The following is a 21,926-nucleotide window of genomic DNA, read 5'->3' as shown; positions in this document are numbered from 1 at the left end:
TGGGGTTATGGCCTATGGGCCGAAGCTCTGTATTAGGTGACAAGAGGTAGTGATAATGAAGGTTGGAGAATTGATTCCAGATGGCAAAAGACCAAAAACAAAAACGGCAAAGATGAAGCAGAAGAGGTGGGAAGCTAGGAAATGGTACCCTAACAAGTTAACAACCCAGGCTGATTGGCGAGTAAGATAAAAAAGGAAGAATGGAGATCCTGTGAGGTTGATTCAGGTTCAGGCTGACTACTAGGTGTAACATTAGCAACACAACATAGGCTGACTGGCATGTGTGTCTTTTTCTGTTTCATTTGACATACGCAGAGCCATGGAGAAAAACCCTATTATATTACACATACTGAGTTTTCTATACAACAGGTCATTAGATTACACAACATATTTTGTATTAGATTTCCAAAAAGGTTTCTATAGTTCTAAACCCATGATTTTCTGGGAGAGGTCCATTTCCCGGCCGGATGGAGATTACCACTTCCAAACCTGAAACATTGATTATCATGCAAATGTTATTTAGAAACATATTTTGGAAATCGAAAAGGTTACAACTATTGTATTCTCTCACCATTCAGCATAAATATAGAAAAGCTTTAAGTATTGGGAACTAATCTATGGCACATTGAGGGTTTGGGCTGAAATGGGACAGTCCCAACTAAACCTGAACCCCTCCAATCAACCTATTTAAATAAAACTATAATTACTACGAGATTATCAAATTTGCGGCTTGACATATATTTAAATATTTAGAAATAAGAACAAATATTTATGAATATGAAAATGACTTAAACTGTAGTAACTCTAGTATTAATCCAAGATATCAGTTCAAAGCAAAAGATGGAACCTTGCTAATATGTCAGTGGCATAACTGATATGGTCATGCTAGAGAACATTTTCATCTATTCTTTGAATAATTAAAAAAAAACTAAATGGAGAAGGAAAAAAAAAAACATATTTTTAACAAATAAAATAAAACTGAAATTATTGCCCACTGGCAGAAAGTTACCTGCAGCCCTTGCAGCAACAGCTTCTTGGAAGACATCTGTCACAAATAACATGTCAGATGGCCTATCTATTCCCACTGTCCGCAAAATCTCGAAGTAACTGTGTGTCTCTTTCTTGTTTCTGTGAATTGAATCAATAAAATGACACTTAACTAAATTGAGCAGAATAATTGAAATAGCATCTGAAAATAGAGATGCAAAACCAGAATTACCCCATTGTTGTATCAAAAAAGCCACAGAAGTATTTTCTCAAGTCCCCATAATTAGAATTGGAGAAAATAAGCTGTTGGGCCTCCCGGCTGCCACTAGAATATATGTAAACCTGAAATGGAAAAAAATATGTGCATTATGTTACAGATCAAGCCCCATAAGCTTCCTCTTATTATTTTAAATAAAGAAGTAAATATTTTATATATGTACATACACATATGAGAGAAAGAGAGAAATGTAGTTTCTCAGGGTCTACGTGGTTTGAATTGTTGCTAGAGGCTGTAGAAGTGTTTCTGCAGAATTTGATTTCTCTAACTTGGCAGTATGGAAGTTTCTTGTTGTTCAAAATTTATTTATTCATTTGAAGTGTGATAAGGTACCATTTGTATTTTCTCCAAAAATTGTAATATCATATTGAAAGAATTTGTGATTCATTATTTTTAATATACTGTGTTGCAGATCAAATTTGCCAATAGTTTTTCCCTCGTGATTGGAGGGTTTTCCACTTAAATCATGTTCTTGTGTTTGCATATTTGTGCGCTGTCTTTGAAGATCACATCTTGGTATCAGGCATTCTTTCCTTAATTCACAGAGACTCTGTTTTTGGCCCAACAAATTGAAGAAAAAAAAAATCACCCTTTTTTAATAAGCATAAACAGAAGGGGGGGGGTGAGGCATGGTTGGGGGTGGGGTTGGGATAGAGTGTTTCTGCTAAATGTTGCTCAATTCTATATGCCCAAGGAAACCCATGATGATACTAGTCCTTGGAAGCTAACCTAGCAATCTGTAGGAGTTGAACTAGAGACTTAGGATTAAATCATGTCTCCATCCAACTTGTGTGAGTGACAGGTGATAATACTAATTCTTATAAGCAATATTAGCTCCCTGGTAGCAATTGCACCTGTAAAACCATGCATGCAATAGTGGAAAGTATAACAAGCATGAAGTTTAACCCAAATTTTTCGCGTCATGTGGCACTTAGGGGCCCTCCAAGCCAGACTTTTCCAACCCCCACGAGATGCACAGTAGAGGCACACAAGACACACACTTACAAGGAAAACCCCCCCAACTTGTATTAACTCTTTACAAGAAACAGCCAAGGCTTTCTCAAAAACAAGATTCCCACAATACTTCTTGGTGAGTCCATGCAGAGAATGCCCAGCAAGGCACATTATGTATAGGAATCAAGCATTACCCACATTATAGGAACCAGCCCGCTAACCCTACTCATATTTGGGTAGTGGATCTTCTCAAGTTTTCAACCATTGCCACCTATCCATGAGCATGCATTGCTTACCTCTACTCATGCCACTTGTCATAGTAGTTGCATTGCTTGTCTTTGCTCATGCCACCTGTATCAAGCTCAACAACCCACTCCCTTGTCATGCCACCTTCATAGGGCTTGTTGCACTATTGCATGCAGCATGCCACCCACCCCTTGCAGAGATTTATTTGGCTCGTGCCATGCACCTAGCAAGCATTTCAACCTAGCAAGTGTTTAATGTCAGATACCTTACAACTTCTCATGCTAGGTGTCATGCTCTTGTTGTGCTTGCAACCCTCTGCTTAGGCTTCTTTGAATATCAAGGTGCCACACCCTTGTGCCTCAAAGTGTCATGCCTTAGAATAGGGAATGCAACGGGTTAGGTCACCTCCATCCTGGCCCAATCCTTTATATTTTTTCTCATTCCCGCCAAAAAAAAAATTAAATGGGGATGGGACAAGTATAGAAAATTCTGATATTTGTCATGCTTATTTTATTTTTTTAAATTTAAATTATATTTAAAAATCTATAAATAAATGAATATTATAAATTTTTACAATTTCTTTTTATGAAAAGTAAAATTTTTTACCTTGTATATGTTAAAAAAAGGTGAAAATTGAAAAAAATTAATTAAAATCATTTCTTATTTAATATTATATATAATTAGAGTGGGGAGGGACAAAGTCATACCCCAATCCAACCCTTGTAAAAATAATAATAGTAATACTTCCCAAACTTGTCCTATTAGGGTTAGGACAGAGTGGGTACTAGAAAAAACTCACCCCATTGTCATCCCTACCCGAGTATCCCACAACCCTTGGTCTCTCACCAATGCAAAGTATTGCATCATGTTGAGCTCTCATGCTACTTGGCCTACCGCTATGCATGTAAGTGGCCCATGTGTGCCAAGCCCCCTCTCACGAACATATTTGATGCAATGTTGTACTTGTGCATTGAGCCTCTTCTTAGCCCATGACCTACATGCATTGCATTGTTGGCTCATGCATGCCAACTTTGCTAATTCCTTTTATCCAAGGCATGCATAGCTCATGTTGTGTGCCACAATTGAATCTCATGGCATTGCGCTCATGTGTTGCACCACAATCATGGCATAGCGCCCGTGCATGCTAGCAAAGCTCACCATCACACCTTTATATCCAAGACCTCATGTCATACGCTCTGTATGACATAGTCGTTGCCACACATGTTCCATCATCACTCTTTGAGAGTCACCCCCTCCCTAAAGAGTATTTTAAGCATTCTCCATTGTGTGAGGAGGAAACACCATAAGTGTTACTAGAAACATAATGGATTTTCTAAAAATAAATGTTCTTCCACTTGGAAACCCCTTCTCATGGCCCTTTAAGGAAAACCTAATGAAAACCTAAACTTGAATTTCCGCAAAACTAAGCCACCCACATGGTGTCTTGTGTCTACACACCTGCATACTAACCCACAATTTGCAACACTCAAGTCACCACCAAGTTGTTAGGAGTAAATCTCTATTTATGCAAGCAATAACACATGAGATACAAAAAATAGATAGAGCGCATATAAGATTTACATTGGTTTGCTCTAAATGTGAGAGCTACATCTACTTTGTCGCTACAAAATTTCCACTAAGATAAAAAACATGACAAGGTGATCTCACGCCTCCTAATGATTGCCTTTCCTCTGTTTTCACTCTTATTACCATCACTCTAATAATCCTTTATATACTGTGAAAATTAAGACAAACTAATACATGTATAGAATACCTAAAATATGCCTTAAAAAAAAATTTTGAGTGTGCCATAAATTTGTACGCAAAAAATTCTCTTAAAGAAAAATTATACAATTAAATTGAAATCCTATTAATTTGAAGAATGGGGTATGATCTTTATTTTGTGCTCTGATTCTTTCTTTTCTATTTGTTAATCAAGAGCTTGAAGAAGCTTAATCTTAAATGAAGAGTTTGATGAAAATTTGATGTTACAAAAGTGTAACTTGGACATTAACTTTATATGGTTTTAGTTTTGACGTTACTTAGACTTTGGCATGAGTTGAGCATTCAATCAACTAAGGCCTTGGTGCAACTATGGTCTTAGCATAACTTGGGTTATTATGGCTTGACTTAGGTTTAGGTCTTAGCTGACTTAGGCCTTGACTTAACTTAGGTCATGACATGAATTAAGCTTTCACTTAAGTCTTAGCTTGAACAACATCGATCAAGGGCTTGAATAGCTTGATCTCAAATCAAAGAGGTGTTTTGCAAATTTGGATCTTAAAATTTGAAAGGTTTGAAAATCTTGACAATTCAAAGATGCTTTGAAGCATTGAAGATTCTTTGAAGGAGATTTGAAGATCTGAGAAGATGATTTGAAGTCTCTTTGAAAGATTTGAAGCTTTGAATTTTCATTGAAGAGCTTCTTCCCAACTCCTAGCTTCTAAATTATACTTTGAAAAGTTTAACAATGAACCTTATTTATAAGGATTGGAAGCACACCATATTTAGATAGTTTTCTGATTTGGAAGATTATATTTGGTAGTCTTCAATTTATTTTTTACTAAGAATTGACAATACTTCTTTCAATTATCAAATTCACCATTTTTTTGTATATCCTAACACTTATATTTCAATTATCATAATATAAATTTTCTTTATTTAAATGGAAGACAACTTGTCATCTTCTTATTAGAACCGATGCAACATATGACATTATTTTATTGGTAAAATATTTATGCTATGAGACAACTTTTTAATGTCATAATCTAAACTAATTATAAACATTTAATTTTAGTATGTGGTAAATTGTAAAAAGTTGAACCTCGCCCTTCTATATGGAGTAAAGTTGTGCTCCAAATATTTTACTTTGTTCTTCTATTTTGCATTTTGTTTATTGCCTTTTTTTAATTGGTCCAATATTTGAAAAATCAAAGCAAGTAACTAATTTCATTTTTCTTTTTTTTTCTCTTTTTCTTTTTTGATAAGATGCAGGTACTCAGTATTTTAGCATCATAGACTCCTATTCTTTAATTCTAGGGACTTGAAACCCTATCATTAGTCAGAATCCAGGACCTAGGCTAAATGGATTTCCCCTTTGTTTTTAGAGTGGGTTAGGGCAGCTAACAGAAGCAAATGACAGAAAATAATAAATAGATAAATAAATAAACAATGACAAAAGGTACAAGACCTTGATGCCTGAAGCATGCCACCTCTCAAGAGCTTCTGGTACATCATCAAATACAACACCCACCAACTCATTACTTTGAAATCCAGTCTTCCATATATGACCCTGCATACACAAAAGGTAATAAGTAATGATAACAACAAACAAGATCTATGTCTGAAAGAGAAACAATCAAGATTAGAGCTGTAGTTAGTTTACTTGTAATTGTTTTAGGGCAGTAATGTTTCTGTCGGCCCTAATCATTGCTTCAACATTAGCAACAAAAGAAGCAATCACCAACTCTTTGCCCACATAATCTGGAGGGATGGGCACAGCACCAACAACACCATGTTCCAAATCATGCTGAATCTGCCCAAAATAAATTAACAAAAAATGTTAAAACTGATCGACAATTTTTTACCTTGGATTTTCAAGGGTGACACACAAAGCCAGGCCAGAACTATCAGGGAAAACTGCTAGGGAACCAACACACTCATACTAAATACATATATGTGCAATTTCCTGAGACCAAATGAAGAGTCCACACAAGAGCACTATAAAATACAGGCCAGCACTCTCATGGAAAAATACATGATAACTGCTACATAACTAACACAAACACAAGATATACATGTATGTGCAATTTCCTGAAACCAACCAAAGAGTTCCGACAAGATTAATAAAAGATTATTATTGGAATAGTCAAACCAAAATAATTACTGCATATTATTCCAAGTATTACTTTCAAATGTAGGGAATTAGGAGTAAGCCTAACAGTGATTTTATTTTCCATCATCAGTTTTTATTTGTTATTTGCTCCTTGTTTAATATTCTATGCATTAATATAGTTCACTTGATCTAGGCTGAAGATCTCTCTCCAAGTGCACTAATTTGGGGCATGCCCCCATTATCACTACAAAGGAATCTCATTCAAAATAGAGAGTTTCCATTTCTGTCATCATGCTCTTAAGTCTACACAGAAATCTTATCCAATGATTTATCCGTGATTTATCTGCTCATGATTACAAGAGAAAACAGTAATCATACTAAATTCACATAATAATATTAAATTCCACTTGAAAGTGGCACACTTAATTTTCAAATTGAAATGAGTTAAATATATAATTAAAAATTTTAAATGCCTGAGAACATCTTCTGAATCTTTGGCAACAATTGCAGTTGCCAAAGTTTTTTCAAGGTTTAAAAACATTGGCCACTGACACTCGAGATTATGGTTTAAAGGAATTGATTCTAATTTGATTTTTGACGTTACTGAGATACAGACCAAGGTAAGATTAAATCTTATTGGAAACTATGAAGTAAGGTTGCGCCAAAAGTAGGAGCAGTAACCCACCAGCTGGCAGTTGATTCAAAAGGAAATGATGAAGAGAAAGGGTTTGTGCTTTTTCACTCAAATATAAAGCTTTGTCAAAATTGGATACCAATCCAAACTTGAACAATAAGAATTTACAGGTCTGCTCACCAACTTTGGCACCCAAGAGACCACAATTGTAATTCATCTGAATTTTGCATGCAATAAGCCAACAACTGCACAATAAAATCCATACTCATCTGGGGGACAGCAACCAAGATTGATTATGGCTAATTAATATAGTAAAACATCAAATGCTTCTTATTTGGTGCACATGTGTCTTTTCCTATTTGGGTGAATGTGTATGCGATTGTGCATGCATTTGGGGGAGAGAAACAAATTGATTCTCTAGATTATAACCAATCAAATACTGTTAAAATAAGGCTTCAGAGCAAACCAAATAGGAAAAAAAATGTTAACAATCTGGCTCCTTTAAAAACTGTCAAAGAAAAAACTAAGGAAATGGAAAGCACATATGATTTCACAAGTAATGGCATAACATCAGCGATACCTTACAGAAAGAGGAGTAATCAGTGGAGACTGATTTATGATAGAAGTGGAAAGGATGAATACAGATAAAACCGCATACCTTTTATTCGACATACTTGCCCATAGACACATCTAGCCGTTTAAACTGAGTGATTGATAAGAATTACAAAGCTTAAAGAGCAAGAAGAGCATAATATTGCAATTGAAATGAGCAGACCATAACACAAATGAGTACCTTAATATTGATGACAGATGATGAGACCAAGAGAATCTTACTTGAGAGCGCAACAAATTTATATCATCTTGAGTTTCTTCACTATCAAATGTTGCAGCTAAATGCTTTCCCACATTGGCATGGGCATAGGGAAAAAGAACATCTGTAACAAATGATATAGGAGTAGTTGTCCCTTCAATGTCAAGAAGTATACAGCGCTGCACCATAAAGAGTCAAAGTGAAAAACAACAATTCTAAACAAAAAAGAAGACAATTTCAAAAGAGATATTACCATCAAGGCATATTTAACAATATAACAATCCCCTAAATGAAGGTACTTGCATTAGCAACTTGCCACAAGTGTTATAACAGACTCTGAACCCTGATTTATTTATTTATTTATTTTTTATCAGAAGGAAAATAATACCAAGAACTTACTTGAGAAGGTTCAATCATATCATCCAAGCTCAGACCCCCAACTTTCAGACCCCTACTCATAGTTCCATTGCAACCCCAAATTCCATTTATACTGCGAATGGGACCATGAGTTGGCGTTGACCAGTCTAATCCCAACTGATGAAGCTTGATAGCAGCATCAAAAAGATAGTGATAGCATTCAGCCTGAAATAAAAACTCATAAATTAGAAAACGGTCAAAGAAACGTGTAAGGTTACCACTAAAATTCAAAGAACACAATAATAATTCATTGTCATTCCCTTACATATATCATAAGGATCATACTTCAATAGAAGCAAAGCATCAACTTTTATCATGTTAATGAAACCCAGGACATGGGCTGAATCACTCGATAGAAAAACTATGGAGTATGGAGCTATTGCAATTTTAAAAATACATGTGATGCAGGATTTTAAGATTTCCTGCACTACACAATTTTCTTGCGTAATAGAATAAGATGAAGAATATCAAATGACTAAAGATGAAAAGAATATAAAATGGACAAATATGAAAAAAGGAAATCCTTGGCAATCACACCTACTGTTTCCTAGGCAATCACACTTAAGAATCAAACTGTCAAAGGAAGCATGATTGACGCTGAATTTTTTATTAAAATCCACTTTTTTTCACTTTGAAGGGCAATATTTTTTTGATAAGGAAGAAAACTATTGTATTACGAAGAGACGCTAAATTAGCGGCACATGAACAAGACACTCACCCCCTTACAGTTGAAACAAAAAACTATCCAACAAGATATACAAAAAAAAAAAATCCCTCCCTCAGGGGGAACCCACCCAATCAATGAAATCAATTAACGTTAAAAGACCATCTTTTATAAACAATTTAATCTCCGACCAAAGTCAATAAACAAAGGAAGCTTTCAGCCTTTGGATGGACAGCATATCGTCTTCAAAGGCAATTCTATCCCTTGACTTCCAAACTGACCAAAACAAGCATAGAGGGCCCGCTTTCCAAACTGTCCTACGTTTTTTTACCCACAAAAGACTCGTTCCATCCCAAGAGGGTTTTCCTAACCAAAGAAGGAAACACCCAAGACATTCCAAACAAAGTAAAGAACAGCTTCAACACATCCCTTGTCTTTTTGCAATGGAGAAGAAGATGGTCAACGAACTCCTCATGCTCTTGGCAAAAATGACATCTATTTGCTAAAGCCCAGCCCCTCTTTTGAATTTGATCCAATGTTAGAACTTTTCCCCATGAAACTTCCCAAGCAAAGAAGCTTACTTTTGGCTGCACACAAGAGTTCCAAATTATCTTCATTGGAAAAAAAAAACCAATGAGTCTGACTCTAAGGCTTTGTAAAGAGACTTTACCAAAAAGTTTTCATCCTTTGAATCCAACCACCGCACCCAATCCTCCTCATCCAAATTCACTCTCTTCCTACACAAACATAACAACAGGCTTTCCACCTCATCCATCTCCCAATCGTTGAAAGGCCTAGAGAAATGAGGGCTCCAACTCCCCCACTCCCCCCTTTCCCCTTTCCTCCCTTTCTGAAACGGTCCAAACATCTTTTACCCAAGCCTTTTTGGGAGCAGCTAAGGCAAATAAAGAGAGGAAAGATTTGCACAAAGGTGTAGTTCCACACCACTTGTCTTTCCAAAAACTCCCTCTTTGTCCATTACCCACCACAAAGGAAAGTCTAGAGCCAACAAGGTACCTAAGCTTCCTAATTGCTTTCCACAACCCTATACCATACCCCTCCCCCCCTCCCTTGCCTCACGAGAACACCACCTACCTCATTCCTCCCCATATTTCTACCTTATTACTTGGTTCCAAAAGGCTTTTCTTTCATTTGCAAAGCGCCAACTCCATTTTCCAAGGAGAGCCTTATTGAGCATAGCAAGGCTTTTAACTCTCAACCCCCTTTTTCTTTTATATAAGACAAATTATCATCTACCTAACTAAATGAGGTTTTCGCTCGAGAGCCCCACCTTTCCCGCAGAAAATCCCTTTGAATCTGCTTCAATCTCATTCTAACCACCCTTGGCAATTGGAGAATAGACATGAAATAAATAGGTAGAATGGACAAGGCGTTTCATATCAAGGTGATTCCCCCCTCCTCCTTTTAGAGATATATTGCCGCCACCACATAGCCAATCTTTTACGGAATCTTTTCTTAATTCCATCCCAAGCTACCACAGATTTAAAAGGAGGGCCCAACGACATCCCTAAGTAAGTGGACAATAGACATCCCACCTTACAACCAAGCTCTGAAGCCAAATCTTCCACATTCTCCACTCTTCCCACTGGGATTAGCTTACTTTTATCCATATTAACTCTCAACCTAGAGATTGCCTCAAACCACATCAGCAACCAACATAAAAACACCATATGCTCATCCCGTGCCTCACAAAATACCAGTGTATCATCAGCAAACAGCAAGTGAGAGGCCATAACCCCATCACCCCCTCTATCCCGCACCTGGTAGGCCAATAAAAAGCCTCCACAAATTGCACTCTTTAAAAGACAGTTAAGGGCTTCCATCGCTATTACAAATACATAAGGCGAAAGCAAGTCTCCTTGCCTTAGACCCCTAGAGCTTTGAAAAAAACCAGAGGGGGTTCCATTAACCAAAATAGAAAAACTAGTTGTGGGTAAACACCACTAGATCCACCTTAACCACTTCTCTCCAAAGCCCATCTTCTCGATTACTGAAAGCAAAAATGAGCAGTCCACATGATCATAAACTTTTTCAATATCCATGACTTCATTAGCAATAAGCACTACATCCATAATTTGCCTACCCTCCACAAACACATTTAGGTCTTGGAAATCACCTTAGCTAACACCCTCTTTAACCTATTGGCCAGCACCTTGGTCAACCACTTATACAGCCCTCCCACCAAGCTGATTGGCCTGAAATCCCTCAAGTCCTCCATTCCCCCTTTCTTCAAGATCAACACTAAAAAGGTTGCATTCAAACTCCGCACAAAACGTCCAGATTCATGAAATTCCTTGAGGAAATCCATCACCTCATTCTTCACGAAATCCCACAAAAACTACCAGAAAGCCATGGAGAACCCATTCGGGCTTGGAGCTTTACCCCCGCTAAAACCCGACAACGCACCAAACACCTCCTCCTCTGTAAAAGGCTTCTCTAGCCCTACCACCACAAGATCTTCCAGCCTCTCAAAAAACAATCCACTTAAACTGGGCTTCCAATCACTAGTGGCAAATAGATATGTATAGACTTTCTTTTTTTTCTTTTTTTTTTTATAACCAAGGAAACATTCCATGGTCAAGCTCTTAAAACTCTCCAAGGAGACCCAAACCTTGGGGTGTTGACCATGCCCATAACAACTAGCACCATGTAAATCAAGGTATTTAACCAGCAACAGAATTTGAACCCAGGATCGTGCGCCTCTACCACACATTCCAACATTCGCCCTAACCAACTAGGTCAGTCTAGCAAGCTTGTATGGACTTTTATGACCCTTCCTTAATAGGAAAACTTTCCTAACTCATTATCTTTCCTAGCAAGAATAGGAAAAAATATAGGAAAGAAATATTATTTAGAAATTTAAAAAAAAATAGAAACATTTGTAATATAATAAGAAACTCAACAAAAGTTAAGCACTAAATAAAATAGAAACTAAAAAATTAAAATAGAAACTTAACAAACTAGCTATGGCAAGTCCCTAGAGGAATTTAAATCATCATCAGTGTTCCAAATTAAGGTTTGAGCATTGGAACCTGTCACCACCCTTCTCTTATAATTCTTTAAAGGACAATTCCAACATTGTTCCCCATCAACATGCATAACTAGTTTCAAAGTGGGATTCTTGAACTGAACTAGGGCCAATCCTATTGGGATCGATTAGGATGGATTCCTGCACCTACCCTGTTCCAAACCTGCTCTATTGTCATCCTTAAAATGAAATGATAAGATCTCTATAAAGGATTTGTAATGTGTCCATAATACATATAGATGCTTGCATACATAGTGTATATACATTTATTACAAGCTAGCAGAACAGCAAAGTGAACACCTTGTAAAATATAACCAGATACCTGACAGCAATATGGTCTTAGAGGAATCCACTTCCTAAACACCATGCCTAAAACCTGAGCCTAAAACTTGTATAAGGTAGATGAGAGCACAATGGTCCTCCTTAGAATAATCATTAGACTATTTATGTCCTATTTTAATAATACCATGCTATGAAATTCTAAATTCATAATCATTCAATTGTCAGTTTGCGGAGTTGTGTGTAAGCTTGCATTACACCTAAAGTGTTATGCTCCTTTCTATTAACTCTGAGAGCTTCTAAAAGGAGATTTCTTTTCCTCAGTAAATCATTAGATTCACCAAAAGCATTTTGCAAGGATCTAAGCTCCAATGGGTTTTAAGCAAAGAGCAGATGCTTACTGCAATAAATGGTGTCTGATCCTTTTGCTGTCAATATGATCAAAGAAATTTCCTGAGAACACTAACCTGAGTCTTAGCACTGATCCATGAGTCTCCCCATACATACACCCCATGGTTGCGAACAAGCACAGCTGTTGTTTTTGGGTAAGCTGTGATCTGCAAAACATATGAGTTGAATCACTGTGGAAAATTCATATATAACAGAGCTATTGATGTAAAGGCTCTCCAGAATTAGTATCTAATATAACTCAATCAGCATGAAAGATTAGAATCTTAGAACATAAAAAAAGACTTTAGACCAAGATCCAGCACTGCTCTATAATTTTTCCAGGAAAAAGAAGGAATATTCTCATAAATTAATCTTCTTGCTAACAAATTGCACCACCAATCTAATTGTTGCACTAGCATTCTCAGATTATCAACATTAACATGATAAATATTTACATCACCAAGGATCATTCATTTATGCTACTATGCTGCTGCACTCCATCTTCACTAATGCCTTGGATTTGAGAATCATGTCAACTTTATTGCTCAAACAGATTTAAAATATGTGCAGCAGCATTTTTAAACCTTGATGCATCAGTACAAAGGAGGAAGACAAAATACATGGTCACATAACAATGCCAAGGAAACATAGCCATGCACCAGCATGGGACTTCTTAACCCCACCCTTTCCCTTCCTCCAGCACCCACATCCTTCCCACCCAAAGTAACTGCCCAGTATTCCCCCAGAAAATGTCACACTTTTACTTCATTGCACAGTGGATCAGGGATAACTAATGTTAATGTTAATGTTATACCCCATCAGAAATTAAAGCACATAAACCTTTATTATTTTCCTCACAATATATAAAGATCGGCATAAAACAGTCACAACATCCTTATGACCAGCTAAAACAAATCAAAGAAAATACCGCTTCAGTAAGAGATTCAACAAGCTCTGCTTCATGGGCAGTGTTCTCAATTATTGGGACCACAAGCTCATCATGATAACCATGTCCCTTAATTCCCTTAATCATCTCCATATGAGTTATCTGCAAAAAGTTGTGAGGAAAGCTAAGAAAATCAAACAACAAAGATGCAGCAGAAACAAAATTAGAAAAAGCCTTGTTATAACAGAATTTGTAGCAATATAAAAAAAGAAGGTATTCAGCCAAGACAATATGGTGAATGACCGGTTGCCAAAATAAGCATTAGTATCCTTCAAAACAATCGGCAATAACACAGTGTATGTCTGAATCTTTCTGCATCTTTACTGTTGTATCAGGTGAATACTATTAAAATGTCCAAGAACTCCACATTAAAATGGCCCTATATCTACATTAAAATGTCCAAGACCTCTATCAATCTCATTTTACATTCTACACTTTAGCATTACTTATCAGACCTAACACTATTTTCTTCCTTGTAGTGTCTATATTATTTGTAAAACATCCAAATATTTAATCCTGAAACACATGTTATATCTGTATGCAACAACACAATTTCCCAAATATCTTCCTGGAATACCTTTAAAATTCAGCTCATGTAGGAAAAGAAGAATCTAATAAACAACTAAGGATAACACCACCATCGAGCATGGATGAGAAAAAAGGAAAAGCAAGAGTGAAAATTTTCACTATATAACTTGTTGAGGTACAAAAAATTACTCGAAATTCCTTTGAGAAAGGGAGGATCATCGTTACAATACAAGACTCCATTCCATGACTATGAATAACAGCCCCAGCATCACGCATTTCATAAACCTGAAAATAAGAAAGGAGAAGGACCATTACTGCTTGAAGTGGAATGCAAAAATGGAAAACAAAAGAGATCAAACAACTGCATACAACATTGTTTCTCAATAAGTACCATCCATATGAAATTAACAAATCATGTTTGCAGAATTAAAGGAACACTATCTGACATAAAACAACCAAATTATAACATATAGTGAATCCAATCTAAAAAGGAAAAGAAATGAAGGTTTTCAGAAATATGATGGCATTGGATGTAACCAGATTAACTTCTATGCCACATATACTTAAGATGGAAACACAAATGAAGTTCTCCCTATTTTTCTGATTTCCTGAACCATAATTCTTCGGGCCAAGTTCACCAAAGCTTTTTCCTATTTTCTACACAATTGTTGACTGCTAAATTAGATAGCACTTCTCCAGTCACATAGCTATGAGAAAACATATTCCTATGAATGATTTCACCTCCAAGATAACATAATAAATGTTCTAATCCTGAAAATGACTACCAATTGCAATATAAACATAAATCTGTCAAACATATAGAAAAAGGGTCTATCTCATCTCCTAGATCCCATTATCCACCAAAAATAATGGCAATTCATGCAATAAACCCACCTTAGTATACAGACAAATTTGACAGAACTCAAAAGCAAATTTCCAACATGGGATTCAAACTAATTTCATTCAAGTAATATCAAAATAAAATAAAACGCAATACAAACAAGCATTAAAAACTAAATATTTACAATTTATTGGCCACCTTCATGAAGAGAGGAGTACAATCAGTACACTTGGGTGGTTTATGAGGGTAAGGCTTAAGAGGAGGTGTTGACAATATAAACCCATCTGAAGAAAGCACATACATGTCCTCTGGAACCATTCTCTCTTTCTGAACACCTACCAATAGAAAACAGATTTTCAAACAAAATGAATCAAGAAAAGAAACAATGCTTGTGACATTAAAAAACCCAAACAAAACTCACACACAAAACACATATGCACTCCTGATTGAACTACATCAACAGAAGCATACAGCTATATCTACACTAGTCATAAGCTCTAGCCAAGCAACCCAAATCTTGTCATAATACCGAATGTAAATTTGACTAGAGATGAAAATCATCTAACCCACACAACAATTCAATTTAAGGAATCATGTTTCACTTTAGTATTTTTTATAGAAAAATGCAAGGTTAAGGATATCAACAACCTCCTCAAATGCTAAGACAAGTAGAGTACATGACATCCATTAGAAGGGTACTTCCTAAGTGACTAAGTCCCATGTGTGCATGTGCATAATGTTGGAGACTCTTTAGGATAGTCTATTATTTTGAATATTCTGTATATATTTTGAATATTGTGTAAATATTTGATTTCATCTGTTTAGGAATCAATTTATTATTCTTGTAAAGTAGCCACCATAATTATAGGAAGTGATATACCAAAAAGTCAATTGTATCTTGTATATATGCATGTCTTCGCATCCATGACAATCAAGAGAGAGAAACCATTTTCAAACCTTTCCTTCAACAACCCAATCTCTACACATACTGTAATTTTTAACCAAATTTAGTTTATTTATGCATTGATTGTTAAACAACACATCACGTTGATATAAAAGGTGATTCACTTGTTACTCATGTGTTTAACAAAACATAAATAAATAAATAAAACCTGTTAAATTAGACATTTTCACAGACCAGGAAACCACTGCAGTAAAATCTTAACATAAATAAACTTCCCCTCCATCAACTATTAGCATAAAAACTCTTCTGATTTATTCGAAATATCACATGGTATTATACTTGCATGTCCAATGCCAGTTGGTCTTTTATATGAGTTTTTATCTATCTATTTATCTATATATATATGCAGAAATATGATATGAAGAGAGTGAGAGAGAGAGAGAGAGAGACCGGAAGGCGAAATGACAACAAGCTGACGAGGTTTAGGTATGGAATCATCATGAACTTTTATGGTGATGCTGCCTCCAGTACCAGAGAACCACCCAAGTGTGTACATGTGCCGGCATAGCTCCGATGCCAACACTCTCGCCTCCCTCACTCCTCTCGTCTCCATGTACCCAGCAAAAGACGCCGTCGTTCCCACTTCATTTCCATTTACATTTCCCACTGCACCTTCTGACGGCACTCCCATTGTCGCTGCTGACGAGGATGACGGTGAATCCATGTTCTTGGCTTTTTACACATGGAGAAAGGGACAATTTAGCTTCACAACATACAACACGCCTCTTCCGTGCAACTAACCCATTAGGACCTCGAGGACGTTAAAAACAACACATGGAACGCATTGATAATGGTTGCATTGCATGACAGAATGTGTGAGACTCCAGCTTTACAAGTCAGCTATACAACATGTGGGCCCGCAAACACTAGATTATCACAAATGATGTGTACTAGCTGAATTGACCAAGCATGGGTGTTCTCACACGTGCAGCGGTCAATTGCTCATACCACGTGAATGCATTCAAAATTAATTTGCTTGAAAATAATCCAAAAACATTTTAAAATCAGATTATTAAGATTAAACTTTTTAGTTTTAAAATCAATCATAATCAAAGTAAAAATTATCTGAATTTGATAGCATTACTCAGGTAGGTCAGAGCAGGACCTTTCAAGTATGATTAATATTAAATGAGTAAGGCCTCGCCTAGTATAGCTTCTTGTTTTTGGCATTAACGAGAAGTTCCAAAATCATAACTTTTAAAAGACAATATTAGTATTGCAAAAATAATCTTCAAAATAAAATAATTTTTTACATAATATTTTCTTAACTTTCATATTGAACTTTTTTTTTTTTTTTTTAAGTCATAAGCTTTTTGAATAAATTTAATCAAATAGGTATAAAGCTTTTATTGAGTTAAAAAAGAGTTTTTGGCTTTTTATAAGTCCATGCAAACAGGGCTAAGTTTATCAACCTACTTTCAAAAAAATAGTGATAAGTCAATTGTGTCAAACCAGTATAAGTTCCCACTTCTTTGGCCATTGTTGTGTTGTAGAAAATGTTGCTTGGTGAAGTGTAAGTTTTATATATGGTTCACTGCTAAGTATACCAGAGAAACCCCAAATCCAACTTGCTGGCATGTGGAAGAGGCAAACCAGCAAAGTGGACTATGCCAAACCCACCTGCTAATTGAAATTGAAGTTGGGATGGGAGAATAATATAGAAAAGTTTGGTTAGTTTCTCACCTGAGAGACTCTCCCGACGGATCTTGGCTTTGACATTGTAAACATTCCTGGAATCCAATATGAGATTTGGATTCCTCTGCCTCAGCACCTTGAGAATTTGGCGTGGCCGTTTACCAGCTGTGCTCATTTCTCTTATTATTAAGATCTCCTCTTCTGTGAAACGGCGGCAAGAGGGGTGGTCAGAGATATCTGTCGCTGGTTCATGATTGTGTTCTCCATGCTTAATGGTGAGTGTCCACAGCTCATCATCTTTTTTCCCCACAACTTCAAATGGACAATTTGTAAGCCGAGAGGGCATTTTCCTTTGCCGCATATTATCACCAGACTTAAGCCTTTTACGGTAAACACCACCCTTATCACAGGCAACGGTCACATACCTATCCTTGGAAGAATCTTTAATAGATACCATATATCCTTGTGACAAGGCAAAGTCACGGACATGTTTGAGAAGGTCTTCACGCGTCTGAAAGATTCCAACTGGAGGTGGAAGCATCTTCTGTTGTTTGATATGCTTGTCAAGATCTTGAACTTCCATTATGGGTTGAAAGTAAAAAGCCTAAACAAGAAACTAAATGAAATTACTGGAAGAAGCCAGGGAATAGACAAAGACACATTGTACACATGATATGCTAGCTAAAGGATTAACTGAAAATATGTCCCTACATAGAGATGATGACAAAAACGGATTCATGAAGCCAACTCCAAGTATTCAGAACCATGGATTGCTAACTTATCCAAATATAAGCATTACAATCATTTCCTCTCCCAATTACCTATTAGCATGGGGTTTCTCCAACTCTTGCAGGTTTCTGTATATTCATAATTGAATAACTATTTCAAAAGTCTACCTGACAACCTTACATTGTCAATAGTTCCTTGAGATATTTTATTATGAAGTAGATATCATTGACATATGAAATACTTTAAAAGAATATCAAGCATAACTCAAAAGAATAGACTTGATCTAGATCCTTATGAGCTACCTTAAATTAAACCCCTCAATTCCCCTAACCCAGACCTGTGCACATGCAGAGCCTTCATGAGTTAAAGAATTGCTTGACAAATCTTGACCACATCAAGGTCCTTATCCTATATGCTTCAATTCATCCATCACTAGATTCACTACACCAAACAAGATAGGCCCTTTGCAGAATAGCATTACTCCATTGGTCACTCTCTTTATAACCAAACACATAAATCAAATGCTATACGATCAAATAATACAACTCCTTAAATGAATCATCATTATTTTGCTTCAGATTCTGTACAGCTCATGTAATCAATTTGCAAAAAACAAGTTATCCTTGTTTTCAAACAAGGTAAGGAGGCTGACTCTCTGCTGACTCTCTAACTATAATTATCAACCAAATATTCAGATTTCATGATTTTAATTTTTAGCCAACCAATCTCAATCACATATTTGATCATCTATAAGAGTTTGCAAAATGACATGGTTCTAACTCATAAGATCATGCCAGTTCCATATACAGTTGACGTACATCAGTAGACCAATCATATGGTACATCTCAAATGAGAAAAAGGCCTGGAACTTGACTGATTCCACTGGAATGAGTACAGGATGATAGCAACCAGTCCTCACTCTCTATTTTCTTTATGGTATTGGAGCAAAGAGAAAATCAAGGTATCACAGTGGATTGGTGGTTTGTTTATATCTTTTTATTAATAAAATTACGTAGTGATAATTTGTCCTTCATAAAAGCAAATTTATAGAGCAGCACAAGATTCAATTGAAGGAAGAACCCTTCATGAGACAAAGACAAAAGAACAAGCCTGATCGATAACACAGAACAAATCAGGGCAGCCTCAAATCAAAGCAATCCCAAAATGTCCTACTGTCCTTCCATGTAGACCTAGCTTAAAGAAATCATCAAGTAGGATTGCCCTTCCAACCAATGATCTTTAAATCCATGATCCCTATAATACTCATGGAGGCTAGTATAACTATCTTCTCTAATACCATCACCCTGACTAATGGGCATATAGAAATTTTGTGCATAATGATATCTCTAAGTGATAAGTTCAAATGACTTCAATTCAGTAGCATCAGGATTCCCAAAGGAAGATCCTTGAATTTAAATACCACTCACGCTCATAGGAGGAGAGTAGTTTCCTAACTTTAAATGGTGGTCCCATATGGGAGCCTTGAAGAGCACATTGCAATCCAAACTCCAGCAAAGCAATGCAGTTCCTTCAAACTCTTTAGCAACTTACTGTGAAGCCCAAAAAGGAAAGATCTCATGGGGAACAACATGAAAAGATTCCGCATCAAGATCACTTGAATCCTCTCCTAGACAGAATTGATGCTCCCACTTGTGACCAAAAAATAAATAAATAAATCTACCAAGAAACCATTTGTCTCGGTTTAAGTACTACTGATAAGCTCCTTGCTCTATTTTTTCAAAAAAAAAAAATTAAGTACACAATCAAAATATCTGCATAAACGATGCTACATCCAAGACCCAGTTCGTAATTGCCCAATCTTGAGTCACAACAAAACCCAAACCAAAATTAGAACAAAAGAGAAAGTTCTAAATATATTCTTTCATCAAACAACTCACTTCCTGAACTTGAATCCATCCATCTTTTAAACCATGCTTAAACCTCACAGCTCACAATCTCACCAAGAACCATGCATTTATTTCAAAAACACAAAAAAAAAAAACAAATGCTGAGTTTCAACTGAAAACAAAAAGCTTGTAGAATTTCACATTTTCCAATCAGCTGCAATGCACTACCGAAACTAATCTCATAAGACACCCAAAAATCGAAAATAAATTGCAAAACTCGTAAACCATCAGCAGAACAACCGCAATTAGTTCAATACCAGCGTAATTCCAATGCGTTGTGAATGAAGAAAGCAAAGGTATACGTGTGCAGAAAGGAAGTGTACAGCATACATACCTTCGACAGAGAATGCACTGATTTCAGGGAAAGGAAAGAAACCCTATCTGTTCTGGTAGATGATTGAGGAAGAAGATGAATTGGTTGGTGGCGCTTCAGGTGACGAAATTGGAAAAGAGAGAGAAGAAGAGACAGAGAGTAATGGAGGGAAATTTGGAAGATGGAAAAGGTTAGGGATTTTCCAAGGGAGATGGGTATTGCCAAGGAGGGTTTCGCAGAAACCAAGGAGCTCTTCTTCCTCCCCAAGGGCATTATCGTCTTTATATATACAAAGATTAAAAACATTTTATAATTAAAATATGAAATAAATTATAAACAAGTATAAATTTATAATTTTTATTTTTATTATCCATGTTTCAAGCATATTGTAATTAAAAAAATTAAATTAATTAACATTAAAAAAAATAAAAATGGAAATTGATTTGCCTTTTGGTCTCCCCTAAAACGACCTTTCTTGTTGCTAGTGATCTACAAGTATAGATCATATATTTAGTACCATTTGTAATAAAAATTAAAAATAATTATTTATCACAAAATAATAATAATAAATAATTAATATATTTTCCAAAATGGTTGAGGATTTGGCAACAAAAATTATTTATTATTAAAATTTGAAAATCAATGACAAATAATTTCATCATAAATATGTGTATTTCATCATTTACGATGAAAATCATTTATTACTAAAAATTAAAAATTCATCGTATATATATTTCATCATCAAAAATTTATTTTCATATGGTAGGAATGTCAATTTTTAGGGTCAAGCAATAAATTTTAGTGATGAAATTATTAATAGGCAAGTTAGGAATGAAAAGTATTGATAAAATAATCTAAAGAAGAGTAGTGAAGATCCTAAAATATTTTCTAGGTAGCGACTAAATTATTAATATAATCTCTATCAATGATTTTTCCCTATCTTGGTAAACCATTTTCTAGTCTTTTCTAATTCTTCCTAATTTGTAAAATATTTTTTCAGAGAATTAATTATTTTTCATATTTCATAATATCTTATAATTACTATCATAATTGTTGATGTATCTTTGCATTGAGTCCACCTAACTCTTTGCAATTATTCTTAGATTAATACAAAAAATTATGAATGTTATAAAATAATTTTCTTGTGTTTACATACCATGGAAAAATGTGAGGAAAAAAATACTAAAAAAAAAAAAAAAAAAACTAAGGGTCTATTTGGCAACTATTTTCAAGAACAGTTTTATGTTCTCCATAACAAAAGTTCAAAAAAACATGTTTGATAATTAAAAACTATTTTATATTTTTTGTTCTTAATAATATAAAATAAGGTGTTTTCGTAAAACATCTTTTCGTTTTTTTTTTACTATTTTTGTTTGTTTTCTAAGCATTGTTTTAGAAAATAATTATAGAATCATGTAGAATGATTAAAAATAAAATATCAGACATAAAAATTATTTTTAAAATATATTTAAAACTATTAAAAATAGGTTTAAAATATTTTAGGTTTCCAAACAGACTTT

At 35.4% G+C, this 21,926-nt stretch overlaps 1 protein-coding gene across 3 annotated transcripts; it reads right to left on the bottom strand.

The window, feature by feature from the left end:
• Positions 1-320: 320 nt before the first annotated feature.
• Positions 321-20,661, bottom strand: LOC100247253 (probable bifunctional methylthioribulose-1-phosphate dehydratase/enolase-phosphatase E1). Of its 3 annotated transcripts, XM_002274517.5 has the most exons (14): positions 20,428-20,661; positions 17,506-18,061; positions 16,213-16,494; positions 15,057-15,193; positions 14,207-14,302; positions 13,472-13,591; positions 12,621-12,710; positions 8,144-8,326; positions 7,768-7,923; positions 5,850-5,999; positions 5,655-5,756; positions 1,220-1,329; positions 1,010-1,128; positions 321-489 (listed from the first exon to the last, which is right to left on the bottom strand). In XM_002274517.5, exons 2-14 carry the CDS (start codon positions 18,038-18,040, stop codon positions 398-400), a joined length of 2,172 nt encoding a protein of 723 aa, XP_002274553.3. In that variant the 5' UTR covers positions 18,041-18,061; positions 20,428-20,661; the 3' UTR covers positions 321-397. The 3 variants fall into 3 exon arrangements, 2 of the variants coding, with proteins under 2 accessions (XP_002274553.3, XP_010656980.1); XR_786946.3 differs by lacking the exons at positions 321-489; positions 1,010-1,128; positions 1,220-1,329; positions 5,655-5,756 and having other exon boundaries at positions 5,892-5,999; positions 7,114-7,923; XM_010658678.3 differs by lacking the exons at positions 321-489; positions 1,010-1,128; positions 1,220-1,329; positions 5,655-5,756 and having other exon boundaries at positions 5,909-5,999; positions 7,592-7,923.
• Positions 20,662-21,926: the final 1,265 nt, after the last annotated feature.

The sequence above is a fragment of the Vitis vinifera genome, chromosome 12 (genome assembly GCF_030704535.1).
Source record: "Vitis vinifera cultivar Pinot Noir 40024 chromosome 12, ASM3070453v1".
NCBI classification, from domain to species: Eukaryota; Viridiplantae; Streptophyta; class Magnoliopsida; order Vitales; family Vitaceae; genus Vitis; species Vitis vinifera.
The sequence above is the reverse complement of the archived record's forward strand: the minus strand, read 5'-3'. Positions and strand labels throughout refer to the sequence as shown.